Source organism: Bidens hawaiensis, unplaced genomic scaffold (genome assembly GCF_021521415.1).
Source record: "Bidens hawaiensis isolate Kalapana, Puna unplaced genomic scaffold, B.hawaiensis_p1.1 tig00011436_1, whole genome shotgun sequence".
Classification (NCBI taxonomy): domain Eukaryota; kingdom Viridiplantae; phylum Streptophyta; class Magnoliopsida; order Asterales; family Asteraceae; genus Bidens; species Bidens hawaiensis.
Window position 1 is genome coordinate 542,842 of NW_027491890.1, and position 14,263 is coordinate 557,104.

Here is a 14,263-nt window from a genome sequence, read left to right on the forward strand (position 1 = left end):
GTCGCGTGGGACAAGGTTCTTGCTCCAAAAAGTTTTGGAGGGTGCGGTCTCGGTAGTATTAGAGCGGCGAATCTTGCACTTCTTACAAAATGGCTTTGGCGTTTCCGAACAGAAAAAAATAGATTATGGGCCCAAGTCGTTTCGGCGATCCATAGTGGTACTAGAATTTGGAAATCCATCCCGGTGAAGGCTTCGATCCCGGGTGTGTGGAATAATATTTCAAAGGTTAATGATGATTTAGCAAATGTATCAATCGACGTGGATGGTTATTTTATACCACGAATTGGTAGAGGTAATGCACACTATTTTTGGCTTGATCAATGGGGTTTGGAAGATAACCTTAAGAACTTGTTTCCAACTTTGTTTGCCTTGGAATATAACAAATTCTGCACGATAGAGGAGAGACTAAACTTAGTTCAAAGTGTTAGTAGTCCGCGTTGGGCATGGAAACGAGATTTGAATATGGTAGAAAGACAACTCCTTCAAGTTTGTTGGGGTCGGGTTCAACAACTGGTCTCTGTTTTGTTGGGGCTGGTTCTGGGCCAAGGATGGTTGTAATGCGTTTTCTACCAAAGGGCTACGAAGGGATATTGAATCTCTTATGTTTGGACAAGAAAATTATGTGCATCAATGGCTGAAGTGGGTACCAATTAAGATCAACGCATTCATATGGCGAGCGGTTGTTAATAAAATCCCGACTATGGAGTCGTTAACTAAAAGGGGCATTCAATTACCAGATGTGATGTGCAAAAGATGTGGGAGGTCAAATGAGGATATAGACCATCTATTCTTCGAGTGCAGTATATCAAGAAGAGTTTGGGCTAGTATTCATCAATGGACTGGCTTCAAGGTGGATGAATGCAACTCGCTTAACCCAGTGGTTTCTTTTCCGTTTGCAATGCCAATTGATGGTAAGTCAAGGAACTTGGTCTACGCGATTATTTTATCTACGTGTTGGTGGATATGGAAGGCCCGAAACGCAAAGGTTTTAGAAGCGAAAATATTGGAGCGGAGAAGATATTGGACAACATTAAAATCAGCTCGTTCACGTGGCTCAAACGCCGTGCTAAGATGGCTACTGTTGAATGGTCTAGTTGGTGTTATTTTGACTGGTCCTGGTCGTCTTAGTTGCTGTATGTTAGCATTCTGTTTGTTGTTTTTGCTGGCTCCCATTTGTGCTCTGTACTTTGTTTTGGGCTTAGCTACTTGCTAGTGCCTTTTAATATTATTGCTGTTCAAAAAAAAATATAATATGGCAATGAATGACAAATTAAGACGGTGATTTTAAGTAATTTACAAAGTTTCAAACGTATGGTACAAGTACAAAGAAGGACAAAATAGTCTTTTGATCATAAAAACTCACTTGCATTTCATATTTTTTCAAAATATTTACAACATTTACCCCTTAACTTTAATTAACTTTTGTAAAATTGATGAATAGTTACAACCTTGATCATTCATCTTTTATGTATATATTTTTATATTTTCATTTTTAACCCAAATACCCCGCGATTTTTAAACGGTCATATTGTTTTCGTACGTTAATATTTTTTTAAAAAAATGCATCATAAAAACGAACATTTAATTCTCTTTAATTTGAGTATGATATTGTCATAGATTTTTTCCAGTTAAAAATAACATTTTTCGTATATGTGTTTGTGGTTCGGTTTTGATGATAAATTAAACCGCGAGCCAAGTTGTTAACAACGCTTTTGTCTTCGAAAATTAAAACCGGACCGTTGAAAATTTAACTCAATAAAACCAAACCATTAGCAATGGTTAGGTTCCGGTTTCGTTTGTACTTCGATACTAAATTGAGTTTAAAATAAGAATTATTAATCTACCTATAGCAATAAACGGTTTCACGATTACAAACGGAACAGTGAACACCCATAAATCTATTACTTGATTAATTATCAAGGTTTGTATTTCTCGCTGCATCGCGCAGGCATCCATTCAGTCTATTATAATAAAAGCCTACAATTTTTGCCACTTGTCAATACCATAGCACTCCTCACATTTTTCTCAACCAATTTTCATATATGGTCCTTATCTTTTAAGTAATTTCAGTATATGATATTAAAATTATAAGTTTATTCCAATTAAATCCATTACTATATATAATAAGTATTCTCCAATTGACAAGAGACGATTAATGAATTTTGAAGTCTTAATTAAAGTGTTTATTATGGTTTATATTCAAAATAATAAACAAAAAATATTCGATTCATAATATGTGGAATGAGAACAATCGACTTGGACTAAATCCTGATAACGTCAGCGGCTAAGGCTTAGCCTTTAATACCTAAAAATACATATGATTTTAAAACTAAAAGTTTTCGGGTTGACCTGAAACCTAGAATTCGGACCCAAGAACCAACCCGAATTAGTTCGGTTCAGGTTCGGGTTAGTATATTCTTGGGTTTGAGTTTCTCGGGTCGGGTTAGTTTGGGTTCAAGTACGGGTTTTCTTGGGTTGGGTTTCATGTTACGGGCAAAAGTGACAACCTTACTTTCAACGATTATAAATAAGAATCACTACCTTCACTTTATGCAACTTTAAATCTTCGAATATTCTTCTAACTCAGAATAATCACTATTATTTGGAAATGGTTTTAATGTTAGTATGTACTTTTCATTTTCCTGGCAATTACATTCATATGAAATAAACAAATCATTTTGTTATATTTAAATTTTCGGTTTTTATGTTGCTTGATTATACAATTTTTTATTGTAAAATATAAAGCCAATTAAAAATTTGTTATACACAGAATATTAATGACAACAAATTTATCATGATCAATCAATTTTAAATTGTAAAGATTATAAGGATGATTATATCATCAAAGTTCATGTATATGGTTTTTGAGATAATAATGTTTTATTTGGATAAACATGAGCAGATGTTCTCAAATTACATCATATTAATTTATTAAAAGCTATGATATTTTATGTGTATAAACATTTTTTTTATTAATATCATGGATATATATTATCTTTTATCTAGAATTGGTATGTATTTGGAGAACATTTTTTTGTCACACGGACAACTATATATGGCTATATCAAGAGTTATAAGCAGACCTATATGTTACTTTATTAAGAGTTATAAGCAGACATGGACTAAAGATTTTAATTTTTGATAAACAATATATACCTGCTAATACAATAACAAATGTAGTGTAAAATGAAGTTTTTACCTATTTGTAACATATTTATGTAATCTTAGTTATGTAATTTTAATTTAGTTGTAATTGTATTAATATATAATCAATTTGTTGACTGTATTTCACTTTATGATCAAAGTTTAAAATTTTCAACAATTACCCGTGTAATACACGGGTCTCAAACTAATAATAATAATATACTACAAGTCTACAACAAAACTGAAAGTTGGGTTGGGGCGTCGGCCTATTACTTAGTTTCTGAAATTTTGGGCCTAAGGGGGCCTGCCTTCTCCTGGGCTTCTTGATCTGCCTATGGACATTACCTTTTCTACAACGTTTATTGAGGATTTACAAGATGACTCCTTGCTTGAATTTTCTTATTTTTATTTTTATAGTTTATCTAATAGCTTGATCCACCTACGTTATGTTATGTTATGCAAGAATACAAGTTAATGTAAAAGAGAGCTGTATATAAAGTTTTTAACGCGTAGTTTATAATTTTTTTAAATTTCTTTCTTAATGAAATAAAGGAATTATAGCTTGAGACAACCTTGAGTAGCACCATTACGAAGTAACAAATTAACGATTAGTTTTTATCTACATAGTTTACTTAATTATATTTTAAGAATCACACAAGAACATTGTAAAAGAGAGATTGGTGAATCCCGAATCCAATCACATACCCCTAGCCTTGTTAATTGCTGCCCTTCAAATGGAATATAATTTACTCTTATTTGTTGGCAAACCAATTGAGCAGAATTAGACTTTTAGCATGTTACACAATTTCCAATTTGACTATTCATCGATTTGATTGGTAGATCAAGTGAATTATGGAATATGCTCGTTGCTATCGTGTTGTGGTACTTTAAAGTTCAAATATTTTGTTAATCTATCTTCTCATCAAGTGTTAATGATTCTAATAAGAGGCTACATCTGAATCAGTGATACATAGAGTATATTTGGTTCATTAAAAAGACACTTCTTAATGATTCATGGAGTATTTTAATTGGTTAGACTTCTTAATGATGTAACACAAAATTGTTAAACAACCCTTATCAGAATGACGTTTACTACTGACTTATAAGTGTAGAGTGAATCATGTTGTTTAATATTTGAATTTTAACTCTTCACTACTTCAAATCATCTTTTTAACTTTCTTATGTACTTTCATTCTGCGTCACAAACAAATGATATAATCTCTCGTAACTTATCTGTTCAACTCATTTTTGTTAAAACTTTTGCTAATATTAAAGTTTTCCGGCCGAGAAATTTGAAATTTTGCTAGGGGTGTACGTAACTACATGAACACAATTGTTAGGTAAAGGGATGAACAAATGTTTTAAAATAAATCATTGATTTTAAACCAATCGACAATTAATTCTAAGTTTCTAATGGAGTAGTTACTAGTTAATAATGATTGAGATTGACAATGATATCCCACCACAACACTCTTACACTCTCGTTTTTGGATCAAGTAATCCAAAAGAAGAACTTGCTTAATTAGCTATCCATAACTATCATTAATAATGTGACATCTCTAACTACTTTCTACAATATTATAAAGAATCACTTAGAAGCGGCTAAATTAAACACCCAACCTTTAACATATATTTTAACTTTAAAGGGATTTTTGATGTTTTATTGATATTTATCTTTGTCAAAGCTATTCTATTACAAACTATACTTTATAAGGTAGGGCGGGGGCCGCGGGGCACCCAACAAGGTTTGTCCGATCTCGAAGGGTTTTTCTGGCACACCGGCTCCCTTCACGAGTTTGCCTTCCGGGTTCATTATTCGGGTTATTAAACTCGTTGCAAGTAGATGAATTAAATGGGTGTTTAGAGATTTGACCGTGGTAAAACAACAATATTGAGATTAAATGTTTTTTTTCAAATTAAATACTTGTTTTTATATAGATACTCATTTAAACTTAAATAAAAAAAATAAACCTCTCTCTCTATTTTAAACATTAATCCAAACAACCTGGTAAACAAAAACAACGTTAACCATCATGTACGAAGTTGGAGACACAAACTGTGGATGCTCGAGGAGGCATGTGCATTGCCAACATTCGACAACATAGGTGGAGACCATCAACACTAGAACGAATGCTAGCTTTTGGTTAAGCGTTAGTGAAATTTTTGTACCCATATGGGTTGGGAAGTTTACAATAACGTTGACCAGTTATTGGTGAAATGAATGGTGATTCATCATAAATGTGTATAGTTTAACACGCTCTACCAAAGCACTATGAAGGATTGGGCTAATGGGTGTAACAAAGAAGAAGTTATGAATTACGCACACGCTGACTAATAGTTTTATACTGATAAGCGGTTCACAAATGTTAATTGGGTTATTGTTTGACAACTTGTTTAATTATCTTGTAATTCTATGGTTAAGGTTTTGTGATAAAAATAATTAAATATTAGTTGTTATTTTTGTTTCAATAATTTTTACATTATTTTTGTTGAGGTCTTAGAACCCCGATTATTCATATGATTTTTAATTTTCTCAAAAAGGTTTTATCGGGATAGCATAGTAGTCCCTTTTTATGAATAGAATCGATAATATTACATTTTTTATATAAATGTCATATTATACGATTGTTTAGCATAAACTATGCTCTCTTGCATTATATTTAAAGTACTAAACAACTTACCATATATTTTTTATATTGACTAAATATAATGGAGTTTAATTTTTACCAAACAACCTTGTTCCAGTACAATTTCTATTTTTTTTATATAGAACTTAGTTTCCTACAGTAAGTGTTTTTCTTTACATCAAAATTTCATCGTTACCATGCAATTTGCAAATATTTAAATCCACAGCCTCATGTTAATTTATGAGAGGTACACCATACCACTAGATCATTGAAGAAGATTTTCAAACCTATTTTTTAAAACGAATTATCTTATTAGAATTGTACAAAATTTTATAGTTGTTAAAAAGTAAACCTCCTAGTTGATCATACTTTTATCGTGGGCAGGCCCGGCTCCGAGAAAGCAAAAAAAAAATTGGGCCGAAGGCGAAAATTTTTTTGGGCCTCAAGTAAAAAAGGTTTTTTGTTGGGTTTAAAAAAACTTTTATTTAAAAATAGGATTAAATATACGTCAAATGAGATTAAAACACACAACCTTTTGGTTGGGAGTAATACCATTTGCCACTAGACCAAATTATTGGTTATGTAATTGATTTTAAACAATAAATACACATATTGTATTTAATAAAAAAATAATAATTAAAAAAAAAAAAAATTCGGGCCTATTAGGTGTCGGGCCTATGACGTTCGACCACCTTGCCATGGCCCAAGGCCGGCCCTGATCGTGGGTTTTCATGATATAATAATGGTTCTTTGTTAGATAATCATGAAATGTTGTGGTTTTGTTGTCATACAACGGATGATTATGAAGCCATTCTTACTCAAATTGAAAGCTACCAAATGGTTAGGCAAGAAGCAAATAGGAAAGCTTCAACCATGAAAACGTGCACACTCCACGTGAACCCACTTACATATATTATGCTTTTGATTATGATAATGTGTCAATTCTCATAACTAAATAATGTTACACCTTTTATTCGACAACGAACCAAACATCGTATGATAAAGCAAGAATGCTGTTTCTTTTTTAGTAAAGAAAGTCATTAAAAAATAATATGTTTTATTAGATTCAAAATTGCAAGAAACAGTTTACAAAAATGTTATTATATTTTTCCTCGTAAAAACGAGTATGATTTAATTTAATAGTACTTACGTTATTTATAAAACTGTAACATAATAAAATTATGCTAGTTGTAAATGATATAACGTAATTGATTACGCTCGTTATATGTTATATGTATTGTGTTGTAGCGTAATTTCGTTATGCACCTAATTACCAAACTACCACATCATCGTTTTCTTTAACTTTTGTATTTGAATTAATATTTACCAAATAATTATAACATCCTTTGTATTTCGTTTTAGACATTCTAAAATTATTAAAATTAGCCGGTGTTTATGTCTGCGGGCGTGCAAACAATTTGTTTTTCTTAAAAAGTAAATCTTAAAAGTGTTTTATGGTCTTAAAAAATAAGATAATATTCTTCTTCAAACTTCTTCACACCCTACCAACATCCACTTTCTACCACCACCCATCATCCGCCACCACCCCCACCCCACCACCGTTCGCCGCCACCATCGTCCACAATCCACCATCCCCAACGTCCATCACCACCGCCACTACCCACCGTCAGCCACCACCACCACCACCACCGTCTACTACCACTATCGATCACCGTCCACCACCACCACCCACTACAACAGTTCATACACAACCACCAATTAGTTTAGCAGTCTATAGATGTTTAAAAAACAAATAGTTTTCTTCTTACAGACTACAATGGTTTGGTCCCACATTTTCTTTTATTGATGTTTGCATATATGATTCACAAACTGCATACATTTCACCCCTGAAAAAACAAACAAAATATACATAATCTGAATTGCGGTCTATTATTATAATCTATCAATAATGTGTGCATGTGTGAAATAAATTTTTAAAAACACAGTTGAATTAATAATTAAAAACCACGTTAAACAAGATTTAGATAGTGTATATAAAGTAAGGTTATGAGCATGGGCAAAATAAGCTAAAGTGATCAGCTTAAAGCCTCAAAGGATAAAATTAATGTAACTTGTGGTTACAAGTTTCTAATGACAAAATGAGTATAATTTGAGGCTAAAAGCCCTAGAGGATAAATGGCACGTAAATTGACGTTACGATCCTAAAAAACTAAAACATGAGGTTACTAGTCCTAAAGGATAAGATTAAACCGTGCCATTTAAACTGGCAAGCCAACTGATTGTATACAAAACAAAATAGTACTTTTATTTTATCTTTTATTTTAAGAAAATTAATTATATATGGATATATATGGACCTAAAAACCAAGCATGTTGGATGTTTATAGCAAGTCATGTCACATAAAGCTAGCCGAGAGGATTGGTGGTTCCATATGGATCATAATGGAGAAATTTGTGGATTATATGATATGGGTATATGGTAGGGCTTGAGTTGCACGTCACAAGGTGTTAAAGTAATTATACATCCGTCACTAGTTAATACTGCTGATGTGCATATTGTTGGTTTGCATGATATCCGAATATAGTTTAACTTGTTTTGCATAAATAATTAAAAACAACGGTTATCAGGGACTTGTTAATGAAAGTCACCCATGTTTCTAAAAGATTGGTTTCGGTGATTTTAGACTTGCTGAAACATTGTGATAGCTCATCAACTATGCCACTAGTATAATACGTGAATTATGACAACTCTTAACAATGATTCAAGTTACCTTGAATCCAATACATATATCTTCTTCAATGCCTAACTAATTACGAAGTTAAACAAGCTCGAATCTTTATAACAATTCATAATTTTAGTCTGAGACAATTATGATTCGAACCGACTTGGACGTGAACAACTTAATTCGATACTTCTGTTTGGACTGGCTAAACTGATATATATCTTATATTAAGTGACTTATAATTATATGAAGTGCCATAGAAGTGTTTCTAGTTCTGAAATTCTGAAGTCACGTGATGATGATTTTCAAAAAGTTGATCATTTTATGTTTTAAACTTGGAATTTTAAAAGGACAACAATTATACACATATTAATGTTATAGATTTATTTTAGGTTGATATTTTGTACTTAAATATCATTACTTAACACTTACCTTTATTCTAAATATATCTATGGCATATAAATGACCACTTTAATCAAGAATTCTTTTTTTTTTTCAAAACTAATATTGCCTGAAAAATAGTTATAAGTAAATTCCATACGTGTTCCGTATATATGATTTGAGTGAGGTTATGGATCCAGTCCCAGAAGTTTAAAAAATATGGGGGTATAGACCTCAACAGGCTCAACTACCTATTTTGCTTTTACAACAATGCAAATAAACAGATATATATTTATATATTAAACTGATAAAAACAAATGCTATATTAAACGTTAGCCAAAAGATCAAGAGGTATATTTTATATAATAAGAGAACACAAAATAAAATGCAAATTAAAAAGATGGAAGGCATTTACTTGTAGATTGTTTGATCATGGTAATAATTGGTTTTAATGCACTCCCAAGTTGTGGACCACATAAGTTGGCAAGAATATATATAAGATGCACAAGACCGTGGATATCCCCCCACCTACCCATCTCATATGGTCATCTAAATCACAATCCACAAGACTTGGATGACGTAAGCATGATGTATATGGTGATGATGCGTTAAAACTTTCTGTAGGGTGGTGTGGTTCGACCTACATATCTTGATGTATGTACTATGGAGCACAAGTACCATTATTAAGATTTAAGAGACTGGTGTAGCTTAATTAATGTAGTTAATTAAATTGGTTAAATATTAAGATTGTAGATGGATGTTTTCCTAAGGATAAGATCGGTATTATAAGGTTGCCTAGGGGTTAACATGGGCAATCAACCATCATAACATTCATGAAACATCATGACAGTTAACTCTTACAATTGCCATAGCCTATACAGTTATAGTAAATTTTGTACCGAAGAGTAATGTCGATTCTTATCTATAACTTCGGATATGAAGACCAGAGTCAGTTCTAAAAAGCCAAATTTAGTTACGGAGATCACTTTTGGTATGCAAGACAAAGTTACTTATTATCAAATTTAAGTGACTTTAAACAACTTTTCAAAAAAAAATCGCTGGGTACCTGCAACCCCATGTGGTTTAGGGGCTTCTCCCATAACCACAATACTAAAGTTAGAATAATCTTAATTAACAAAGTATGTGTTTTGCGACTTCTAACTTCTCATTTGATCAGTTGATCTTAAGTAAATTCAATTTACCTAAAATGACTAATGATGCTAAAATCGTCAATAATGCTTTGGGTGGTGTAATTCAAATGGAGTATACATGACCTTCATACATTAATATGTTATTTTATCTATTTCACACTAACTCATCAAATTTGCACGGTCACCGAACAAATTTTTTTAAGGGGGGAATAACACCCTATAACATGCAAATATGCATGGGGTAAAACATACCAAAAACAAAAAAAAAAGAAAAAAAAAACTTTTAGCACGGTGTTTAAACATCGCTAAATTCGAATTTAACATGAAAGCCTCAATTCTATGCGTTTTGAACTTGGCCAATACCTCTTTCACACTCACATCTCACTCTCTGCTCCACCAAAACCCTCCCTTTCACCACTAAACTAAACTTCAATGAGCTCCAAGGAGATCCCCACCGGTTTGACTCGATTCCATCAAGTATTCGACCCTCGAAGGATTTTCCAATCTCGCCTGCGCCAGAGTTGGACTTGCAGCGCTACTCCTCCGTATTCAACCATTTTAGGTATCTAATGAACTCCAAATCTTTGGATTCTTTTTTCCTATCTCCTTGGACTTCAATTGTGTTCATCTTGACAGATATCGACACAAAGAAGCCTCAGAAGGGACCTCACATCAACCTCAAAGTGGCGAGTAAACTCCGGAAACATCCACGGTACAATAAGATACAACTTCATGAACACACGAAACCATAGAGTTTCACACCCCATGACCAAACCCGTGCATGAACACACTCATTCATGCATTAGAACAAACTCCACTCTTTACCACAAAACCGTGACCGTTTGGTAGCCACCTGATCAAAAACTCGGTTTTCACATATGCAACCCAAGTTTCATAAATCTGAAGTTTGGTAGAACTAAATTAAGTTTTGATATCTAATATACATTGAATAACAAGTTCTAAAAAACTTTTATTATGGCTAACAACCCGTGGTTAACCCTAACCCACAAGGCAAAGTCGTAGGTTGTCCTCCACACGGGTTAACCGTCTCAAAAAGACTGTGACCATAGACCGCGTGAAGCCCATAGACTTTCACAACTTCCAGAAGTTACACCATCTCTTGAAGCCCATAAACTTAAATTAATGAGCCACAAAAGATGGTGGAGGTCAAACACACCGTGACCCTATTTGTGCATAAACGACCCTAGAACCTTAAACCGAACCTGTAAACAGTTATAATTAAGCAAAGCTTTCCATATGCTATGAGTGGTTAAATTGTAGGAATAACGACCTATTATATTCTGGAAATAATAAAATATAAGTAGGGGAGGCTCGGAGGGTGTGCGAGCTGCACCGGCCGGGCACATAAGTTTCGGTGGCACAAACTTTTTTATATATTACATATATAAGTTTTTTGGTGTTAAAAATAATGTTATTTGCAATGGTTTATGAGATAATTACATGATCAGAATGGTTTTTGCTTATAATAAATCGGTCGATAAAAGTTTAATCCATGTACATTAGCGAATAAAATCATTAAAGCTTACGGGCTTTTTTATTTTGGCTTGACCGGGGTATTTAAATTCTCAAAGACGACCCTGAATATAAGTTTCATATATAATCGAATCCATGAAAACCAAACCTTAACACTTAACGTAAAATGACAACTAATTTATGTGTGAAACCAAGTTTTGTGAAATAAATAAAATAGAATAATCTTGAAATATAAAATGATATGCAATATGATAAAGACATAAAGTTACAACTTACAACAAGCTAGTGTTTATGTCACACCTTAATTATTCTATAGAAGGTATATTATAAAAACAAGTTTTAAACGTTATTTACATGTAAACCTACAAACTATATTTACGAGGATATTTTTGTAGAGAATAGAATTTAAGTGTTTCAAAACATTAGCCTATGTGTAGTGAGACGATATTGGGCAAAAATCGCCCTAACGTCACCCTCCACACCACCCCCTGACGATATTGGGGCAACTTTTCGGTGGGTTGGGGGTGGGGGAGGACAAATACATGTCGTTGTTCAACTTGGAAATCTAATATTGTTATATTATCATTGGGATGATTTTAGGCTACAAATCACTACACCTTAAAATGAAAAGCGTTCTCCTTTGATACGGCGCAACATGTTAAAATTCGTCTCATTGTAAGTTTGTAACCCTTCTGGTACACATGACCTTAGTCGAAATAAAATAAAACTAATGTATATGTTTATAAAACAAATCCAGTGACTTGTTAATTTAGTATCCGACCGTACACTGCCGCCTGCCGGTAGGCCACACCCTTCAAACAGCAACCTTGTAAATGAAAACTCATCGCACCCTCTCCTACTTCTCTCTCATCACAATACTTATATCTCACGTCAGTCTCTCTCTCCAACGCAACACTCTCTATATATATAATGCCCACATCCAAATCCTTCCATTACTCCATTTCCCAACCCCACATCACACACAACCACTTCAACATCTTAATCCTATTCTTGTTGATTTTAATCAGCTTATCCACTTAATCATATATATATATACTTCTTCCTTTTACAGTATTATAACATGGGTGACAATAACAATGTCAATCTCCCACCTGGTTTTCGCTTCTGTCCTACCGACGAAGAACTCATCGTTCACTTCCTTCAACGCAAGGCCTCTCTCTTACCGTACCATCCCGATATCATCCCTGATCTTGATCTCTATCCTTATGATCCTTGGGACTTGGATGGTACTTTTAGCTTTAATCATATTTCACATCAATACTATTTTTAAACGGCTTAGTTTAGCTATTTATATAACGCTAGCAGCGCAATTTGTTGTCTGTTTGCCTAATTTCGATGAAACATTGCTTTTTAATGAATGAAAATATTGAACACTCTCATTTCACATCAATTATTACTACTTTTATCTAGCTTAAGAATATTTTTAACATGCATACATTATTTAAGATATAATATACTCATAGTTTTTATTTGCTCATAGGAAAAGCTTTGGCGGAAGGAAAAAAATGGTATTATTACAGCAGGAGGACGCAAGATCGAATAACAACGAGCGGGTATTGGAAGTCATGGGCATGTGATGAACAAATTATAAGTTCTAGTAGTAGCAAACGAATCGGTGTGAAGAAATATTATGTGTTTCATATTGGTGAAGGTCCTGAAGGTGTTAAAACTAACTGGATAATGGAGGAATTTAAACTCTCTAATAATGCTAGTTCATCTTGCAGTAGTAGTAGCAATGGTAGATCCAAAAGAAGAGGCAGCTCCAAATTAGTAAGTCATCAAGATTTACTTTTGGATCACTAGTGTTGTGATTATATTTTAATAATGATTTCATTTTTTACATTGAAAATAAACATTTATTTAAAACATAAACATAAACATCTTTTTTTTAATAGCTAAATTATATCCCCACCTATCTGCATGTGAGACTAGAACTCACAACAATTTGTTTGTAAGTCACACGTCTTTGTCACTAGACCAACCTAGTGATTAAACATAAACATCTTTAAACATTTATGTGATATTAATTCTAAATGTATTTAAACAATAATGAACAATTTTAAAAATTTGAAGTGGATAGTTAAATATTTATGGTAAAATTCGATATTCGATGGCTAAAGATTTTTGACCGCGTGTTCTCGATATTTTTTTCTCTCCTGTTTTTAACGTTTAAATTTCTAACTTTTAGGATTGTAGCAAGTGGGTCATATGTCGAGTGTTCGAGCATAATTGTGACAACGATGACAATGATGATGAGACAGAGCTTTCATGTTTGGACGAGGTTTTCTTATCATTGGACGATTTCGATGATATTAGTTTTCCAAATTAAGAAACAGAAAGAAAGATAGTAATCAAGGGACCCGCAAGAGCTAAAAGATTAATGTATTTGGCTCAATTAATGTCAACTTTTATAATATGTATTTATCCAGGACAATATTACTTCTTATGTTATCACCAAATGACTTGCATTATGAATATGTAGTTAAAATACAAAATGAGTTTCAATTGGGTTTCACACACAAGTTTAAAATATATTCCAACATGTCATAATCTGCGTATGGTCAACACCTAGTCAGCCACTGACTTTGTAAAAGATCCCCATGTGGAATATTAGGACAAAGTGCATAAAGGTTTCTTACTCACTATAATGGTGTTCTAACTTGTTTATTAAGTGTGATCCATTATTCTAATTGGTTTCGTACAAATGCATATAATAGTCACGTCCAACTACACATATTAATTTAGTTTGCTGTTGTAATGAG

At 32.9% G+C, this 14,263-nt stretch overlaps 1 protein-coding gene across 1 annotated transcript; it reads left to right on the forward strand.

Annotated features, from left to right (window-relative positions):
• Positions 1-12,280: 12,280 nt before the first annotated feature.
• LOC143537887 (NAC domain-containing protein 104-like) lies at positions 12,281-14,024 on the forward strand. Its single transcript, XM_077031555.1, has 3 exons — positions 12,281-12,727; positions 12,982-13,271; positions 13,690-14,024. Exons 1-3 carry the CDS (start codon positions 12,562-12,564, stop codon positions 13,828-13,830), a joined length of 597 nt encoding a protein of 198 aa, XP_076887670.1. The 5' UTR covers positions 12,281-12,561; the 3' UTR covers positions 13,831-14,024.
• The last annotated feature ends 239 nt before the right edge of the window (positions 14,025-14,263 follow it).